At 42.1% G+C, this 18,508-nt stretch overlaps 1 protein-coding gene across 1 annotated transcript; it reads left to right on the top strand.

Moving 5' to 3' along the window:
• Positions 1–12,827: 12,827 nt before the first annotated feature.
• Positions 12,828–16,624, top strand: LOC124404700. The gene is made up of 5 exons (XM_046879029.1): positions 12,828–12,851; positions 12,983–13,202; positions 13,326–13,478; positions 14,785–15,380; positions 15,710–16,624. Exons 1-5 carry the CDS (start codon positions 12,828–12,830, stop codon positions 16,622–16,624), a joined length of 1,908 nt encoding a protein of 635 aa, XP_046734985.1.
• Positions 16,625–18,508: the final 1,884 nt, after the last annotated feature.

Genomic DNA, 18,508 nt, shown 5'->3' with positions numbered 1-18,508 from the left:
TAAAAACACCGCGGAAATACGGTATCTTGAAGATTTTTGCATATTTCAACAAGTCCCAATCGGTCAACGCTCGACGTGGTAGCTTCGCATCTAGTTTTTTGGAAGATGGAGGACCGAGACCCGTTTTATACGGTTTCAAATGAAGTCCTTTACCCAAAGCGATAGCTTCCGTAGTTTTGTTGTGCCGTTTGCTCTCTTCCAGTTCTCGTTTAGCAGCGCTCGCATCGTTCACAGCTTTTGCTATACCTGCCACACCACCAGCTATCGCGCCTGTGGCACTAAGTCCAGCGAAAATAGGAATCAAGAATGGTAGAAATCCACCAACTTTTGAAGGTACCGGTAGAACGCGCGGTGTTCGCACTTTACATTTACCACCTGCTTTTTGAACAGCGATTTCAGCCCCCTTGAGCGCAGACTCGATAGCTACTTTTGCATCGTTGCTCGGAATCATAGATCGTTTCGCAGCATTTATAATTTTTCTTAAGGTCACGTTTTTCAGTTTTCGAATTCCCATTCCTAGTTTCGATTTCACTTTCATTGTATTAGCTACCGCCCAAGCCGCTGCTTTCTCGCTCAAATTGGCGTTCGGTGCGAAGACCCGTTTCCACGCTTTTTCAGCCAATACCCTATCAGCCGCGTTCCTGACATCAAGATTTTCTGAGAAAAGAAAGACTTTTAGGCTCCTGGCTTTCTTCAAAGCGTTTTTCAGTCTTGTCACAGCAAGTAACTTTGCGTCTTCTAGAAAACTCTCTACGTCTTTATGTTTCAAATTGGTGATGGATCCGGTTCGTATTCTTCCCTCGAAAGCAGACTTCAATTCTTCCCAGTGTACGCGATCGCTTCGTCTTTGTTTCCGCGTACCGTCACCCGTTCTCCGAAGACGTTTGAATTTTTCCGCCAGCGATTTCAAGAGTCCGATGGTTGTGATAATTTTCGTTTTCTCACCCATCGTTGAAGCCTTTCGCAGAATTTTGTTTAAAAGCCGGATATTTTGCGTCCCAAATTTAATCCATTTCTGAATCTCCGTTGGCGATGATTTGTTCAACATTTTGTACGCAGATTCCATAATGTTGATCAATTTCAAACATTTCGCGGATTCCATCTTTCTTACTTCTCACGTGCTCTTGACAAGTTTAAACATGAATGATCGTTTGCTGTAATGGTAATCCTTTTTATAGAGCGAGCTATACGTGTGTCTATTGCGTGTGGTGTCGTGTCATTCAGTGAACATGGGGGCTGGCATACGATATCACATTTCTCCGTTTGCAAAACATAAACACAAGGTTCGTTACATTAGAGTCCTGGAGAGGTATTTGGTGGGGAGAAAGAACGTCACGTGGTTGATATCACTTCGGATTTGGGATTTTGATAAGAATGTCACGCGGTTGATAACACTCCGAACCTTGGACCCGAACAGAACGTCACGTGGTTCGATATCGTGGGAACGGAATGTCACGTGGTTCTCAAAACTATTAATTGTCGAATGTTAGGTGGTTGATATCGGGTTACCGAAAAAAATTTTAGGAACTCTTAATTACGGAATGTAGGGTGTCGAATATCAGACTGCAAGCCGCTCAAGGTTAACCGAAACATTCCTGAGATGGGTACGTTGGGAACAGAAGGGTTTGCGTCTCCGCTATACCTCGACCGTCAGTAGGGGGGATGACAGCGAGACCAATGGTAAAGCGGCGTAATTTTGACCTTCGGTCGATAAAACGGTCGGTAAAGCAGCAAGATTTTGACCTTCGGCGGATAACACTGTCGGTAAGGTCAAACCTTCGATCGATAAAAAGGTAGCGCCATTTTGATCTTCGGTCGGTACAGCGGACTGTGACGTCATCACGGGGAAAGGGTTTGAGTCTGGGAAAAATGTCGGTGAGTGTCGGTAACAGGAATCTATACGCAGAACTCTCCTTGTTCTACTACTACCATGCCGGAATATTTGGAAATGTGTTTATGCACCATTATGAACCATCGCAATAACCTTATGCAGAAATTTACCAAGCGGTTCAGTCTTGGCTAATCGTCGCAGAGTCGGATTCTCACCATCTGGGTGCAATAATTACTGACTGCTGCTACGTTTTCTCAAAAGGCTTTTCCCGAACAACCCTTTTCGTCAGGTCCCATAAACACAAATCACCCGGTCAAGAGTCTAGGGATCAGAATTCATCTCTATGCCGCTCGAAGCTGCTTTTCGCCAGCTGATTCTCCCACTGGGTATCTTCAACGTTTTTTTCACTGATAGGGGAGGGGTAGGCGTGTGCAGACTCAGACGTGATTGACCACAATTTTTATCTTGGAAGCTGCTGCTGCTGCAGAACACGGAGACCCCCCTCCCTCCCCCTCAGGATCCTTCGACATAAGGGCAACACATCCATTGCAGACTCATCAGTCTTACACAACACGTGGAAGTTCAGAATATCATCGTCACCAACGTCAAAGTTATGGCCGCCAAAGCATACATGGGACTCGTCGAGCAGATAAGGGAGGCGTACAATTTGTTGCGTGAGCAAACTCCTGGAGAAGGAAGTCACGTTGTCTTTAATCAATGGATTGGTATTGGAGTGGCAAATATACAAGTTTTGCGAGATATTCTTCAACAGCCGAGAATGAGTGTAGGGGCGAAACAGCAAATCCAACATAAGATCTCCCTCATACAATCCTGGGTGGCAAAGATCCAGCAGCAACAGCGGCAGCATGACCTGGTGACAGGCGGCAATATCGGCAGTTCTGCGGGTGTACAGTGGGATGATGTCGATAGCGCTTTTGCTAACCGGATTCGCACCGGCATTGTCACCAATTTTGGCCATAAGGATTTGGCGGTCTTTTTGAGCGATGCGCGGCAGATCATCGTCGGAAAATTGAAGCTGGCACAGCGTAATGAGGGGAATGTGAAGGTCAACATGATATTGACATGCGAATTTGAACACGTCAAGCATGACGAGGTCGCTGTGGAAGTTAAAAGCTTCAATACATCCAACGTGACGATCCTCCCATCGAGTGATATAGACGGCTGGTTCGCGGACGCAAAGAACAAACTGCTCGTCAAGGTCGAAGATTTCGAACAATGCGATTCCGGCTGGAGTATGATCGAGATTTTAAATATTGCCGTAAATATCAACCGATACCAGCCTCTCGCTGCAGGAGCTTCAACATTCGTTACGCTACCCATGGACATTCAACGCAAGAAGGCAGTTGTCAACGTCGAAAACGAGGATGAAAGTTGTCTTCTGTGGACCGTTACCGCAGCTCTCCACCCGGTCGACATCAATATTAGCCAGATGCATAGCTATTGCCGATATATTCGAGAGTTGGACTGCACAGGCATCAAATTCCCCGCTACTCTGCATGACTTGGAAAAGTTTGAGAAATTAAATAATTTGCGAATCAATGTATATGCAATAGAATCCGAAACTTTTTCGCATCGTGCAAAATCCGAGAAAAGCATCATCGTGCCGATTTATTTGAGTAAAAATCAGCATAGCGCAAACGTTGACACGATTCATCTTCTAATGCTTGAAAGTAACAATTGCCCCGAGCATGATATTAACCGCGAATTCACACCAAGATTCCACTTTGCTTGGATCAAAGATCTCGCGCGATTGGTTAGCAAACAATTGTCTCAACATAATGGCCGGCTGTTTTTATGTGACAGATGCCTGTGCCACTTCGCTGTGAAACACGCTTACGAACACCATCGGCAGGATTGTATTATGTTGAATAAAGTGCGCATGGAATTTCCAAGATCTGAAGATTTAAATTCAAAGTTTAAAAATTTCAAAAACAAAGGCACTGTCCCGTTTGTTGTTTACGCCGATGTCGAATGTATATTAAAATCCGAACCTGTAGACGAATTTCAAAACCGTAAAACATATGAAATTCAAAAGCATATCCCGCACAGTGTAGCATACTACGTACATTGCGCGTACGATGAGACCTTATCGGAGTTTTACGGTAAACGCGGCACCGATTGCGTAGATTGGTTCATGCAGCAGCTTAACGATTTATCGGTTAAAGTAGAGTCACGAATCAAAAATATAATTCCGATGGAGTCTCTCACCCAAGTGCAACGCGAACGTCACATGCGCGCGAAAAATTGTCATATCTGTGAAAAGCCGTTTACTCCTGAGGAGAAAAAGTGCCATGATCATTGTTACTTCACGGGTAAATATCGCGGTCCTGCGCATAATCGGTGTAATTTGAATTTCAGCGAGTCGCATACAATTCCAATAGTTTTCCACAATTTGTCCGGTTACGATTCACATTTTTTGATTAAATCTCTGGCCTTAACTTTTCCCGGAGCGGTTACACTGCTACCCATAAATAAGGAAAAATATATATCCTTCACGAAGCAGGTTGATGGGACGATGATGCATTTGAGATTCATCGACTCGATTCGGTTTATGGCTAGCAGTATTGATAAACTTTCTTCATATTTAGGCGATGTCGATAAACGTATAACATGTAAATTTTACAATAATCCCGCGCAGTTCAGCTTGATGACCCGCAAAGGCGTTTTTCCTTACGAATACGTCGATTGTTGGGAGAAACTCGACGAAACTCAATTACCTGCAAAGAATCATTTCTACTCACATCTCTGCAATTCGAATATCACAGACGCCGATTATGAGCACGCTCAAAATGTCTGGGAAGAATTCCGTTTAGAGTCTTTGGGGGCCTATTCCGATTTATATTTAAAGACTGATGTTTTGTTACTTGCTGATATTTTCGAAAATTTCCGGGTTAGCTGTTTTAAAACATAAGATTTAGATCCGTTGCACTACTACACGGCGCCGGGGCTTGCCTTTGACGCGATGCTTAAACACACAAAGGTGAATTTACAACTTTTCGATGGCCCTGAAATGGTTTTATTTATTGAAAGAGGCGTTCGAGGAGGCGTAGCGCAATGTTCTAATCGACACGCTCACGCCAATAACAGATTTATGGGCAAAGATTTTGATCCGAACAAGGTGGAATCGTATCTTATGTATTACGATGTGAATAATCTTTACGGTGCGGCTATGAGTGCACATTTACCAATCAACTCGTTCGAGTGGGAGCATGATCCTATCGATATAACAACTCATTCGGACGATTCGCCGATCGGTTACATCCTGGAGGTGGACTTGGACTATCCTACAGAGCTCCACGAGGAACACAAAGACCTACCAGGACCTACTCTTCTTTGTCTCGCACAGGCATACTTGCCTCCGGCTCGTATGCGTGGTCACCTACGACTCATATTGCAAATACTTGGGATGGAAAACTTAGTTTTACATCCTTGTTATAAGCGATGATATAAAAATAAATAATATCATTTGGTCATCACGTTGGCTATGCGGCTCGGGAAACGTGCTTGACTCTGAACGCTCCTATCAATCGCTTGAGCAGATGATGTCATGGATGCTGGTTTGGATGTTCCCGCTCTCATTGTTTGAGTATGTATTGATTGTTCGATGCATAAAATTTGAAATCGTATATTTGAAACTTCGATCCATTCAATACGACCTTGGAGGGGCGGCGTCTGGGTCTGAAGAAGGACTTCCCGAGGCGCCAAACGGGTATATCTACACATTTTATAGCAGGTAAGGTGCCGACTTGCTCCAGGTATGAATTACTTCTGGTCATTGCTGCTCAGTAGCTAAAAGGCCCCCTGATTCGGAGTTAGATCTTTCAGCCTACCGAACCCCCTGACATTGTGGGTTAAAATAAACGGCTTAGCTGATTGATGAAAATCTTTTTCTATTTTAAGGCATTTTCTCATTTAACTAGTATGCAGAATGATTTTTTTTCGAGCCCTTCTCAATGTTCTTGCTTATTTATTTAGATATTTATATTTTTTCATGTACTCAAAATTTCACCACAGACCGACGGGTTGAGATGATAAAGAGGAAGTGACAAGGCGGGGAAGGAGGAAGGAGGAAGGGAAGGAGGATGGGGGGGGGGGGCGAAGACGGGCGGCTGGACATGATAAGCGTTGGCGAGGGTTTGTATTTTTCATGAGCAGATGATCGGTGTAAGTAGCATCGCATTAAGTGAAATGATTCGATGTTATGCAATTAATGTATACGCCCACGTGGATGACGGAAATATTCACCGTGAACGACTTGAAAAATACCAATCGACCGACGTACAAACTTACCGATTATCAAGATCATCCCATCGAAGGAGGCTTCTATGAGGAGGAACTCAGTATCGTTAAATACCCCAATGGCTACCTAGTGGGAAAAGTATTACGCAAGCGTGGGGATCAGCTCCATGTGACGTGGTTGGGATTTGACAGTTCACACAACAGTTGGATGAATAAAACAGACGTGTAGCATAATTTGTATTTATTCTCCAGAATAACAATAAAACACACAGTTATACAAAATATTTCGTCAATTCTTTTTCATGTATACATATAGATCATATCCGTGATAACAGTAATAATAATGATGCAAGGAATTTTTTTCCATCCGGCTAATACACATATTTATTTTTGAAAACTTTTTTTTTCATTTCTGGAAAACCTTTTTTCATAGTAGGAAAACTTTTTTTTACGTGTTAATCAAATGGGGATATTGTTTTCTGAAAAACTTTTCTTCGTTTCCGGAAAACTTTTTTTCATTTTCTGAAAACTTTTTTTCGTTTCTAGAAAACTTTTTTTCATATTCGGAAAACTTTTTTTACGTGTTAATCAAATGGGGATATTGTTTTCTGAAAAACTTTTCTTCGTTTCCGGAAAACTTTTTTTCATTTTCTGAAAACTTTTTTTCGTTTCTAGAAAACTTTTTTTCATATTCGGAAAACTTTTTTTACGTGTTAATCAAATGGGGATTTTGTTTTCTGAAAACTTTTTTTCGTTTCCGGAAAACTTTTTTTCATTTTCTGATACCTTTTTTTCGTTTCTGGAAAACTTTTTGTCATATTCGGAAAACTTTTTTTACGTGTTAATCAAATGGGGATTTTGTTTTCTGGAAACTTTTTTTCATTATCTGAAAACTTTTTTTCATTTTTGAATAAATGATTTGACAGAGGATCGTCCAAGGTGTCGAACGTAAGTATTCGTGGCAGTTTTATACATACAGCTAATCCTATAATCACTTTATGGGGCAGCGGCAAACCCCCAAGGTATGGTGTCGGTCTGCCCAGGTATCAATTGCCGCTTGTCATCTTGCCAACTCAGAGCCAATTTCTTCTGTACGATAGTGGTTACTTGATGTTTTTTGCTACGAATTAGACATTGCGATCGAGCCAATTCCTTGTAAGCCAACAGGCAGCGCTTATAATCGTCAAACGTGATGGTATTCAGCGTTGAATTCTTGACACCCTTTGCGCGTTTGCTTACTTTCTTACCATTGACGTGTTTTTTCTCATCCCCGCCCATCGTTGTGAATGTGTACAGCTTCGCTCGCAACCCAATGAACTCTGTCATAATTTTCCCGTTGTTCTCGTCCTTCATTATGCCCAGACGTTTCTTGTTCTTGAGCGGAATACCGTACACATTGTCGGGAGGGTAGTCCGAGGTGTCAAACATTGAGTCAACATCACGTTTGACGATATCGTAGATGTTGGGCACATTAAATTGGTCATTAAGGCTGTCCGTGTCGGTGTACAACAGTTTAGCTTTTTTGTCGGGAAAATGCGGCTTTATATAATTGTAATGAAAATCGTACAGAATAATTTTTGATAGGTCTAAAATCGCCGCACCGATATAAATTGTTTTATTAAAGTAAACTTTGACACGATTCATTTCTATAAGAACCATATCAGTCTCGAATACGGTGCAACTATGAAAGTTTGCCCTAGCGATAAGCGCTCTCGCACCACCTCTTCCCTTCCATTTTGTAACTAATTTGACATCCGTGTGATTTCGCACATTCTCCATAGTCTTACCAAACACAGCGTTATTCATCAATTTGTAAAAGTTTTTCTCAAATTCGTTTCTGGACTGTTTGCGCATGTTGGTGTTGAGCGTGATGTAAGGCTCGAGCCATGGAGATTGTGCAAACTTTAGAACTCTATACACTTTGACTAATTTCAAACCTAAACTCGGACATTGCTTTAAATTTCTATAGTGTAGTATATACTTCGTTTTGGGGAGAAGGGTGGTGGCGAGTTTAGGGATTTTACTACCTGGCGGCGTGAAATGCTCAGAACAGAGAGGTAGGTCTTTGTGTTCCTCGTGGAGCTCTGTAGGATAGTCCAAGTCCACCTCCAGGATGTAACCGATCGGCGAATCGTCCGAATGAGTTGTTATATCGATAGGATCATGCTCCCACTCGAACGAGTTGATTGGTAAATGTGCACTCATAGCCGCACCGTAAAGATTATTCACATCGTAATACATAAGATACGATTCCACCTTGTTCGGATCAAAATCTTTGCCCATAAATCTGTTATTGGCGTGAGCGTGTCGATTAGAACATTGCGCTACGCCTCCTCGAACGCCTCTTTCAATAAATAAAACCATTTCAGGGCCATCGAAAAGTTGTAAATTCACCTTTGTGTGTTTAAGCATCGCGTCAAAGGCAAGCCCCGGCGCCGTGTAGTAGTGCAACGGATCTAAATCTTATGTTTTAAAACAGCTAACCCGGAAATTTTCGAAAATATCAGCAAGTAACAAAACATCAGTCTTTAAATATAAATCGGAATAGGCCCCCAAAGACTCTAAACGGAATTCTTCCCAGACATTTTGAGCGTGCTCATAATCGGCGTCTGTGATATTCGAATTGCAGAGATGTGAGTAGAAATGATTCTTTGCAGGTAATTGAGTTTCGTCGAGTTTCTCCCAACAATCGACGTATTCGTAAGGAAAAACGCCTTTGCGGGTCATCAAGCTGAACTGCGCGGGATTATTGTAAAATTTACATGTTATACGTTTATCGACATCGCCTAAATATGAAGAAAGTTTATCAATACTGCTAGCCATAAACCGAATCGAGTCGATGAATCTCAAATGCATCATCGTCCCATCAACCTGCTTCGTGAAGGATATATATTTTTCCTTATTTATGGGTAGCAGTGTAACCGCTCCGGGAAAAGTTAAGGCCAGAGATTTAATCAAAAAATGTGAATCGTAACCGGACAAATTGTGGAAAACTATTGGAATTGTATGCGACTCGCTGAAATTCAAATTACACCGATTATGCGCAGGACCGCGATATTTACCCGTGAAGTAACAATGATCATGGCACTTTTTCTCCTCAGGAGTAAACGGCTTTTCACAGATATGACAATTTTTCGCGCGCATGTGACGTTCGCGTTGCACTTGGGTGAGAGACTCCATCGGAATTATATTTTTGATTCGTGACTCTACTTTAACCGATAAATCGTTAAGCTGCTGCATGAACCAATCTACGCAATCGGTGCCGCGTTTACCGTAAAACTCCGATAAGGTCTCATCGTACGCGCAATGTACGTAGTATGCTACACTGTGCGGGATATGCTTTTGAATTTCATATGTTTTACGGTTTTGAAATTCGTCTACAGGTTCGGATTTTAATATACATTCGACATCGGCGTAAACAACAAACGGGACAGTGCCTTTGTTTTTGAAATTTTTAAACTTTGAATTTAAATCTTCAGATCTTGGAAATTCCATGCGCACTTTATTCAACATAATACAATCCTGCCGATGGTGTTCGTAAGCGTGTTTCACAGCGAAGTGGCACAGGCATCTGTCACATAAAAACAGCCGGCCATTATGTTGAGACAATTGTTTGCTAACCAATCGCGCGAGATCTTTGATCCAAGCAAAGTGGAATCTTGGTGTGAATTCGCGGTTAATATCATGCTCGGGGCAATTGTTACTTTCAAGCATTAGAAGATGAATCGTGTCAACGTTTGCGCTATGCTGATTTTTACTCAAATAAATCGGCACGATGATGCTTTTCTCGGATTTTGCACGATGCGAAAAAGTTTCGGATTCTATTGCATATACATTGATTCGCAAATTATTTAATTTCTCAAACTTTTCCAAGTCATGCAGAGTAGCGGGGAATTTGATGCCTGTGCAGTCCAACTCTCGAATATATCGGCAATAGCTATGCATCTGGCTAATATTGATGTCGACCGGGTGGAGAGCTGCGGTAACGGTCCACAGAAGACAACTTTCATCCTCGTTTTCGACGTTGACAACTGCCTTCTTGCGTTGAATGTCCATGGGTAGCGTAACGAATGTTGAAGCTCCTGCAGCGAGAGGCTGGTATCGGTTGATATTTACGGCAATATTTAAAATCTCGATCATACTCCAGCCGGAATCGCATTGTTCGAAATCTTCGACCTTGACGAGCAGTTTGTTCTTTGCGTCCGCGAACCAGCCGTCTATATCACTCGATGGGAGGATCGTCACGTTGGATGTATTGAAGCTTTTAACTTCCACAGCGACCTCGTCATGCTTGACGTGTTCAAATTCGCATGTCAATATCATGTTGACCTTCACATTCCCCTCATTACGCTGTGCCAGCTTCAATTTTCCGACGATGATCTGCCGCGCATCGCTCAAAAAGACCGCCAAATCCTTATGGCCAAAATTGGTGACAATGCCGGTGCGAATCCGGTTAGCAAAAGCGCTATCGACATCATCCCACTGTACACCCGCAGAACTGCCGATATTGCCGCCTGTCACCAGGTCATGCTGCCGCTGTTGCTGCTGGATCTTTGCCACCCAGGATTGTATGAGGGAGATCTTATGTTGGATTTGCTGTTTCGCCCCTACACTCATTCTCGGCTGTTGAAGAATATCTCGCAAAACTTGTATATTTGCCACTCCAATACCAATCCATTGATTAAAGACAACGTGACTTCCTTCTCCAGGAGTTTGCTCACGCAACAAATTGTACGCCTCCCTCATCTGCTCGACGAGTCCCATGTATGCTTCGGCGGCCATAACTTTGACGTTGGTGACGATGATATTCTGAACTTCCACGTGTTGTGTAAGCCGGATGAGTCTGCAATGGATGTGTTGCCCTTATGTCGAAGGATCCTGAGGGGGAGGGAGGGGGGTCTCCGTGTTCTGCAGCAGCAGCAGCTTCCAAGATAAAAATTGTGGTCAATCACGTCTGAGTCTGCACACGCCTACCCCTCCCCTATCAGTGAAAAAAACGTTGAAGATACCCAGTGGGAGAATCAGCTGGCGAAAAGCAGCTTCGAGCGGCATAGAGATGAATTCTGATCCCTAGACTCTTGACCGGGTGATTTGTGTTTATGGGACCTGACGATAAGGGTTGTTCGGGAAAAGCCTTTTGAGAAAACGTAGCAGCAGTCAGTAATTATTGTACCCAGATGGTGAGAATCCGACTCTGCGACGATTAGCCAAGACTGAACCGCTTGGTAAATTTCTGCATAAGGTTATTGCGATGGTTCATAATGGTGCATAAACACATTTTCAAATATTCTGGCATGGTTTTAATTTCCTCCTTGCGTCCCTTTCCCACTGCGTTTATGATCGGCATGAGCTGAGAGGAAGCATTTCCAGGAATTTTTTCAAGTGGTCTAGCGTTATCTAACCTAGAGCCTCTCGCCGTCGAACAAGACCCGACAGGAACCCCCCCCCCCCCCCCCCCCCCCCCGCCACCCACGCTACCCCCTCGCTCCTCCCCCTCCTCCCTAGCGGCACTGCAGTCGCCCCGGCCTGTAGGAATAGGGGGACTGGTGGCGGAAATTGGAACTAGAATCCAGAACTCTCATATCCTATCTACTCCCATCCCCTCTCCGCGGTACTGACCTACCTGGCATAGAGAAGGACAGCCGAGGAATTGCGAAGGTAAAGATTCGAGGCGTGTTTACCACGCCAGGCGCCCAACAAAATTTCGCGATAGCTTTTGTAAGTTTCAGATTGCATTGCGGGTTGCCGAATCATTGTGCACCAGGTTAACTCTTGGGAACTTCTCCGGGTGAACAAGAGCGGCGAAAAACCTCGTCACATTATATAATATTGTTACATATGAGGGTGTAATAAATAGTCAGGAGATTCAAAAAGACTGGGGTGGTTTATTTAGGACAAAAGTACAAGGAGATGTGTCGCTTTTAAAGTCCGTTCAAGGAATGCCAGAAGGATCCTCATCGATTCCAAAAGACGACCGTTGTCAGGGAACATCAGATCTTCATTTTGATTAATTAAATCAATACATGCATATTCGAAGGGGGAAACCGTAACAATATCATTATTTAATTATGTACTTAGTTCTATGATTGTACTACGTAGTCTCGCCCTCTGAGATCAACTTGTACTAACGCCAGTTGCATGATCGTATCACAGCAATTTCAAAGAAATGAAAATTTGCGCTCCAAATCGCAGCGGCTCCGTCATTCCTCTTTTGTTCATTACGTTTTGCTGTGCGATCGTAAACACACGCGCGTGTTACTCCGTTCGTTTTCATTTCTCCATTTTTATTGCTCATTATTCTTGAGGATGCCTAATGATCCGATAGATCAGGGCGCCTCATCATCGTCGGTTCGGCCAACCGAAAAGATGCTTCTAGACGCCTTAAAGTGTCTACAAAGTGGGGTGGCGGACCTAAAAAGAGAGCGTGCCGGGTACGGACAAGGATATCTCCGTCGACGAGAAAATGCGGATTCCAGGAGCCCCTCGAGGTACTCAGACTCATGCTCGGATAGTGATTGTTCCCGTCAACACAACTCACGTCCCCGTTCCAGTCAGGGACGCCAAGAACATTCTTGAGAGCGAGGACGCCATGAACGACGCCATCGCCATGTTGGTTCATCTCGAAGCCGATCACCATCACGGCTATCACGCAGGGCAGCTCATACCGAACATCGCGATTCCCGTTCGAGGAACTCGCAGCACTCGAGAAGTGGAATTCGAGACAGTGTACTAAGAGATGGTGTTGATCGTCACCCGAGAGGTACGACACATCATTGGGTACAGTCGAGGTTCATGTCTTGCATCATATTTTGAGGCTAAAGTCTCGTGCAGTCAAGGCTCATATCTTGCATCAAATTCTAAAGCTAAAGTCTCGTCAAAATTTGTTGACAGCCAATCATCTGGTGCGTAATTCCGTTTTTTATAGTTGAGGCGCAGAACCAGAGGCCCCTGCTAACCAAGTCCCTAGCCAGCCCGGAAAAGGATCCAGAAATGGACAATTTATCACGTGAAATAGCGAGTAGATTCATTGGTCAGATGCAGATAGAAAGTGCATTAGGCCCGGACCTATTCACTCCTCTATCCGAAGCCTGGTCCAACATTATCAGGGTCGGTATTCCAAAGGACCAAAATCAAGCCCTGATATCAAAATTCCCTACGCCAAAAAACTTTGATTTATCTCGAGCTCCACCGACGAATAAAGAGATATAATCGGCATTACTTTCGTCAAAAGCAGGAATTATCACTAAAAGAGATGGGTACCAGGTGGACATTCAGACTCAGCCGGGAACTGGACTCTGTGCTCTTGGACAAGTTTTTTCAGACCTGTTGAGAAAAGAAATTGATAAAGACTTTGACCTAGATTTCACCAAACTTACTACAACTCTGGGTGAGGCAGGCAGAATTCTAGTGGACGTACATCACGAAATTTCTCTCTCCCGTAGAGATTGTATCATCCCGCACCTGAGCCTTACAGCCAAACAGGTGTCTGAAGGGGGTGAGATTGGCGCTTTTCTCTTTGGCGAGGATTTTTCGGACCGTTTCAAAAATACCCTCGCTATGGAAAGATCAGCTAAAGATCTTATAAAAACGACGCAGGCTGCTTTAATATCTCGAAAAACAACAGGTTGACAGGATATTCGCCAACACATTGAACCTTTAAATGCGAAACTCCCTGGCAAGACGAACAACAATTACAAGAAATTCGGCACATTGTCAGGGGGACGAAAATTTCAGAGCAATTATCATCAATCTCCAGACCGCAGCCCTCGTCGCAACCATTACAACAAACGTCGTCATTAGACCAGGTACAGCTCATGGCTGGTTGTCTTGATTCCTTTTATGAAAACTGGCTCAATATTACGTCAGATCAGGCCGCCCTTGAGACAATTTCGGGTTATAAAATACCTATTATTTCTAAGCCAATCCAATACAAGATTTCTGAAACTCAACCCTTTTCTCCACAAGATAGGTTAGCTTGTATAACTGAGATACAAAATTGATTGCGAAATGCGCGATCTCAACTTGTTTACCGGTCGAGGAAGGCTTTATATCATCATTTTTTCTGATTGATAAACCCAATGGAGAGAAAAGATTTATCTTGAATTTGAAAAAACTGAATAAGTTCATGGTTGCTCCACATTTCAAACTTGAGGACTGGAAAACTGTAATTAGATTAATCTCCCCAGACTGCTTCATGGCCACAATTGATCTTGAAGATGCTTATTTCACGATCCCAATAGATACACATTTAAAAAAAAATTTAAGATTCAAATTCGAGGGCGTTATTTACGAATTTAATTGCTTACCCTTTGGATTGTGTACAGCACCCTACGTGTTCACGAAAATTATGAGGCCTGTTTTATTTTCACTAAGATCACAAGGTTTTCAGTCTGTAAACTATTTAGATGATTTTTTACATTCAGTAAAACCTTCTAGTCAAAAATGCCAAATGAACGTCTGTGCTACCAGGGAACTCTTACAGTCTCTAGGGTTTAGGATCAATTTAGATAAGTGTCATCTATTACCAGCGACTGAACAAAAATTCTTGGGATTTATTATAAATTCTCAGTTGATGTCAATTAGCTTGACAGCAGAAAAACGAACAAAGATCCTGAATCTGGCAGTGAGTTTTAAGAACAGAAATTCTTGTCGTATTAGGGAACTTTCCCAATTCATTGGAATTTCAATTGCAGCCTGCCCAGCAGTTAAATATGGCTTCCTTTACACAAAGATCTTGGAGAGACAAAAATTCTTAGCATTGGACAAATTTTATAGTAATTACGAAGCTAAAATGACCTTAGCCCCCCTGTTAGCTGCAGATCTCAATTGGTGGATCAATAACATGAACAGTACTTCCAGCACAATCAGAGACGACTACTACGAGTTGGAAATTTATTCAGATGCATCTCGTTCGGGTTGGGGTGCCGCTTGGGAAAAGAAAAAGACCCGTGGATGGTGGAATTCGGTAGAGAAAAATTATCACATTAATTTTCTCGAATTAAAGGCAGCCTTTTACGGGTCGAAGTGCTTTGCGAAAGATCTCAAGTCATGCCAGATACTTTTAAGAATCGATAACACCACTGCTATTTCTTACATTAACAAGATGGGTAGCATTCAATTCCCAAACCTGTCGACTCTGAGCAGGGAAATATGGCAGTGGTGCGAAAAGAAAAACATTTGGATTTTCGCATCTCACATTAGTTCGAGCCAAAATTTTATTGCCGATAAAGAGTCAAGAATTTTATCGGAAGAGACTGAGTGGGAGTTGGCGGATTATGCATTTAGGAAAGTTAACCTTATTTTTGGGAAGTTTGATGTGGACTTATTTACCACCCTTAATAACACTAAATGTTCGACCTTTTTCTCGTGGTTCCCAGATCCGTCAGCTGCAGCAGTAGATGCATTTACGGTCTCGTGGTCCTGTTTCTTTTTTTATGCTTTTCCCCCGTTTTCTCTCATTATGAGAACGTTGAGAAAAATTACTAGAGATAAGGCGGAGGGAATTCTTGTAGTCCCTCATTGGCCCTCTCAAGCTTGGTTTTCTCTTTTTAAGAGCTTATCTATATCTGAGCCTGTATATTTCAGCCCTGATATAGACTTATTATCTTCTCCTTTCAGACAATCTTTTCCAACATGACGCTCACTTTCCCTGGTAGCGACCAGATTATCAGGAAAGCCTTCCTCCTCCAAGATGTACCGAGATCGGCCCTGGATACTACTATGGCCTCCTTAAGCCAGGCAACATTAAAGCAATACGAGAGGCCAGTCTCACTTTGGTGGAAATTTTGTCAAGATACACAAGTTTCGGTTTTCTCTCCACCTCGAAGATCGGTGTTGGAATTCTTGACAATATGTACATCAAACTTAGGTTCTTACAGTTCGTTAAATACATATCGTTCTGCCGTTTCCTTGATAACCATGACTAACGTAGGCCAGGATCAGTTTGTAAAAAGATTTATGAAAGGATTTGCAACTCAAAAACCATCCAGACCCAAGTATAACAAAACCTGGGATCCAAGTAAAGTCCTGGACCACATTTCTCGATTTTACCCAAATTCAGAATTATCATTCGAGAAATTATCCAAAAAATTGGTTGTTCTTTTAGCTCTTATTACAGCTCAAAGAGTTCACACATTGTCTCTTATAAGAGTCGAGAACATTCGGTTTTTAGAGGATGAAATACGGATCGAAATCCCTGATAGAATTAAGACTTCAGGCATGAATCGTAATCAACCCCGGTTGATCATTCCGGCATTTAAGGAGAAACTTCAGCTTTGTCCAGTACAAACCCTACGTGACTATTTAGATAGATCAAAAGCCCTTAGTTCGCCCAGGGATCCTTTTCTGATTGTCATTACTAAAGCGCCTTATACTCATGCCTCTTCTCAAACGATTCGCCACTGGATTAAAAAAGTCCTCAACGACAGTGGCATTGACAGGACCTTTGCGGCCCATAGTAGTAGACATGCCTCTACATCAGCGGCTGCACGCCAAGGTTTAAATATGGAAACAATTTATAGAACAGCAGGCTAGTCAGGGGTGTCACAAATGTTTGGCCGTTTTTATAATAGGCCACTAGCAGACAAATCTTCGTTTGCAAGAGCCGTATGCAACTCTTAGTTAAGAATAAGTTCAACGTATTTTGCAATATTATGTTTCCGTATTGTGTGATATTTATTGTTATGAATAAAATTTTAAATGAAATTATTATTCATAGCGGGGTGTCAAGTCCCCCACCTTCCTTTTTGATTTCAAATCAAATCTTTGAACATCTACAAGTTGATCTCAGAGGACGAGACGACGTAGTACAATTAAACGATTAAACGAACTTACCAAGTGAAATTCGATCGTAATTGTACGAGTAGTCTCGTCCGAAGGAGATCAAACCCTCCCTACCCATTTTTTCATCTGTCCCAATCTTGATTTGAAATCATCGCTACCTTTAAACTGAATGAACAAAAGAGGAATGACGGAGCCGCTGCGATTTGGAGCGCATATTTTCATTTCTTTGAAATTGCTGTGATGCGATCATGCACCTGGCGTTACTACAAGTTGATCTCCTTCGGACGAGACTACTCGTACAATTACGATCGAACTTCACTTGGTAAGTTCGTTTAATCGTTTAATTTATAATGTTTTGGTATCCTTGAGGTTGCTAGCTTCTATGATCGATTGATTAAAATATTGAACTTGATTAATAAGCTATCTTGGCTCTATCGCAGTGAACAATTTTACGTTTATTTTTTTTTCAACTCTATTTCTATATCATTCTTTTCTGGAAATATTTCTGTGATTTAGTACGGTCCTCTGTAATTGTCGTCTAATTTTCCTGTCTCTTGATTTTTTACTAGATGAATGTTTTGTCCTACTTTGAAATTGACTGGATTCAATTTTCTGTCGTAATATTGTTTCGATCTAGCTTTGGCTTTTTCTAAATTCTCGCGTGCTGTATTTCGAATTTCTATAGTTTGAAGCATAAGATTTTTTACGTAGTCGTCATAGGTCAGGACTTCGTCTAGGGGTGGGAATTCTGAAGGCATACGGGCGTTGCGTCCGTAAACTACCTGAAACGGGGTGTGGTTTGTTCCTTCATGCTTGCTTGTATTATAAGAAAATGTCGCATGACACAACCATTCATCCCAATCTTTTTTCGTTAAATAATGCTTCAAGTAATCTACAAGTACTTGATGACTTCTTTCTAATGAACCATTTGATTGAGGATGGAATGTTGTAGTTTTAAATTGCGTGATTTTAAATGCTTTTGCAACTCGTCTCATTACTTGACCAATAAATGCTGCTCCTTGATCAGTTAAAATTGTTTTTGGACATCCGTATTTACATATAAAATTCTTCACGAATGCATCTGCGATATCTTCAGCAGTTGCATGTACTAAAGCTATTGCTAAACTGAATTTTGAAAGATTATCTTGCATGGTTAACACGTACTTATAACCGTTCTGAGATGTTTCGAAGGGTCCTACTATATCTAGTGCTACCTTATCAAATACGTCTGCGGATGTGTCTGTGATGACCATAGGCTGTTTTGTTTTAATACGCGTGAGTTTCTTCTTTTGACAGCTGACGCATTTCTTTATAAAATCTTCAATTTGTTTTTTCATATTATCCCAGAAATATTTCTGTCGAATTCTATTGTATGTTTTCGTAATACCTTTGCGTCCTGCAATCGGAGATTCGTGATTTTCTCGTATTATTCTGAGTCTAATATCTGGAGTTGGAATGATAATTTTGTCTTTACAGATCGTTATGACAATTTGTGTTCCAAATACTTGTCTAATGATGTTCTTTATCTCAACCCATACAAGGTTATTAATACCACTTTTACCTTGAGATATAGCTGCTGTTTTAATATTTAGATCTTCCATATTTTGCTTCAAATTTACGAATGCGTCGTAAAAG

This window comes from Diprion similis, chromosome 3 (assembly GCF_021155765.1).
Source record: "Diprion similis isolate iyDipSimi1 chromosome 3, iyDipSimi1.1, whole genome shotgun sequence".
In the NCBI taxonomy this organism is placed as follows: domain Eukaryota; kingdom Metazoa; phylum Arthropoda; class Insecta; order Hymenoptera; family Diprionidae; genus Diprion; species Diprion similis.
Note: the sequence above shows the minus strand (reverse complement) of the source record. Positions and strands in the feature narration are given on the sequence as shown.

Bases quoted from the DNA above. Each gene is read 5' to 3' on its own strand.
- LOC124404700 (XM_046879029.1), top strand. From the start codon at position 12,828: ATGGTGTTGATCGTCACCCGAGAG. The intron at 12,852-12,982 runs GTACGACACATC...ATTTGTTGACAG, and splicing joins TGTTGATCGTCACCCGAGAG to CCAATCATCTGGTGCGTAAT. The intron at 15,381-15,709 runs GTTAACCTTATT...TTCTCCTTTCAG, and splicing joins CGGATTATGCATTTAGGAAA to ACAATCTTTTCCAACATGAC.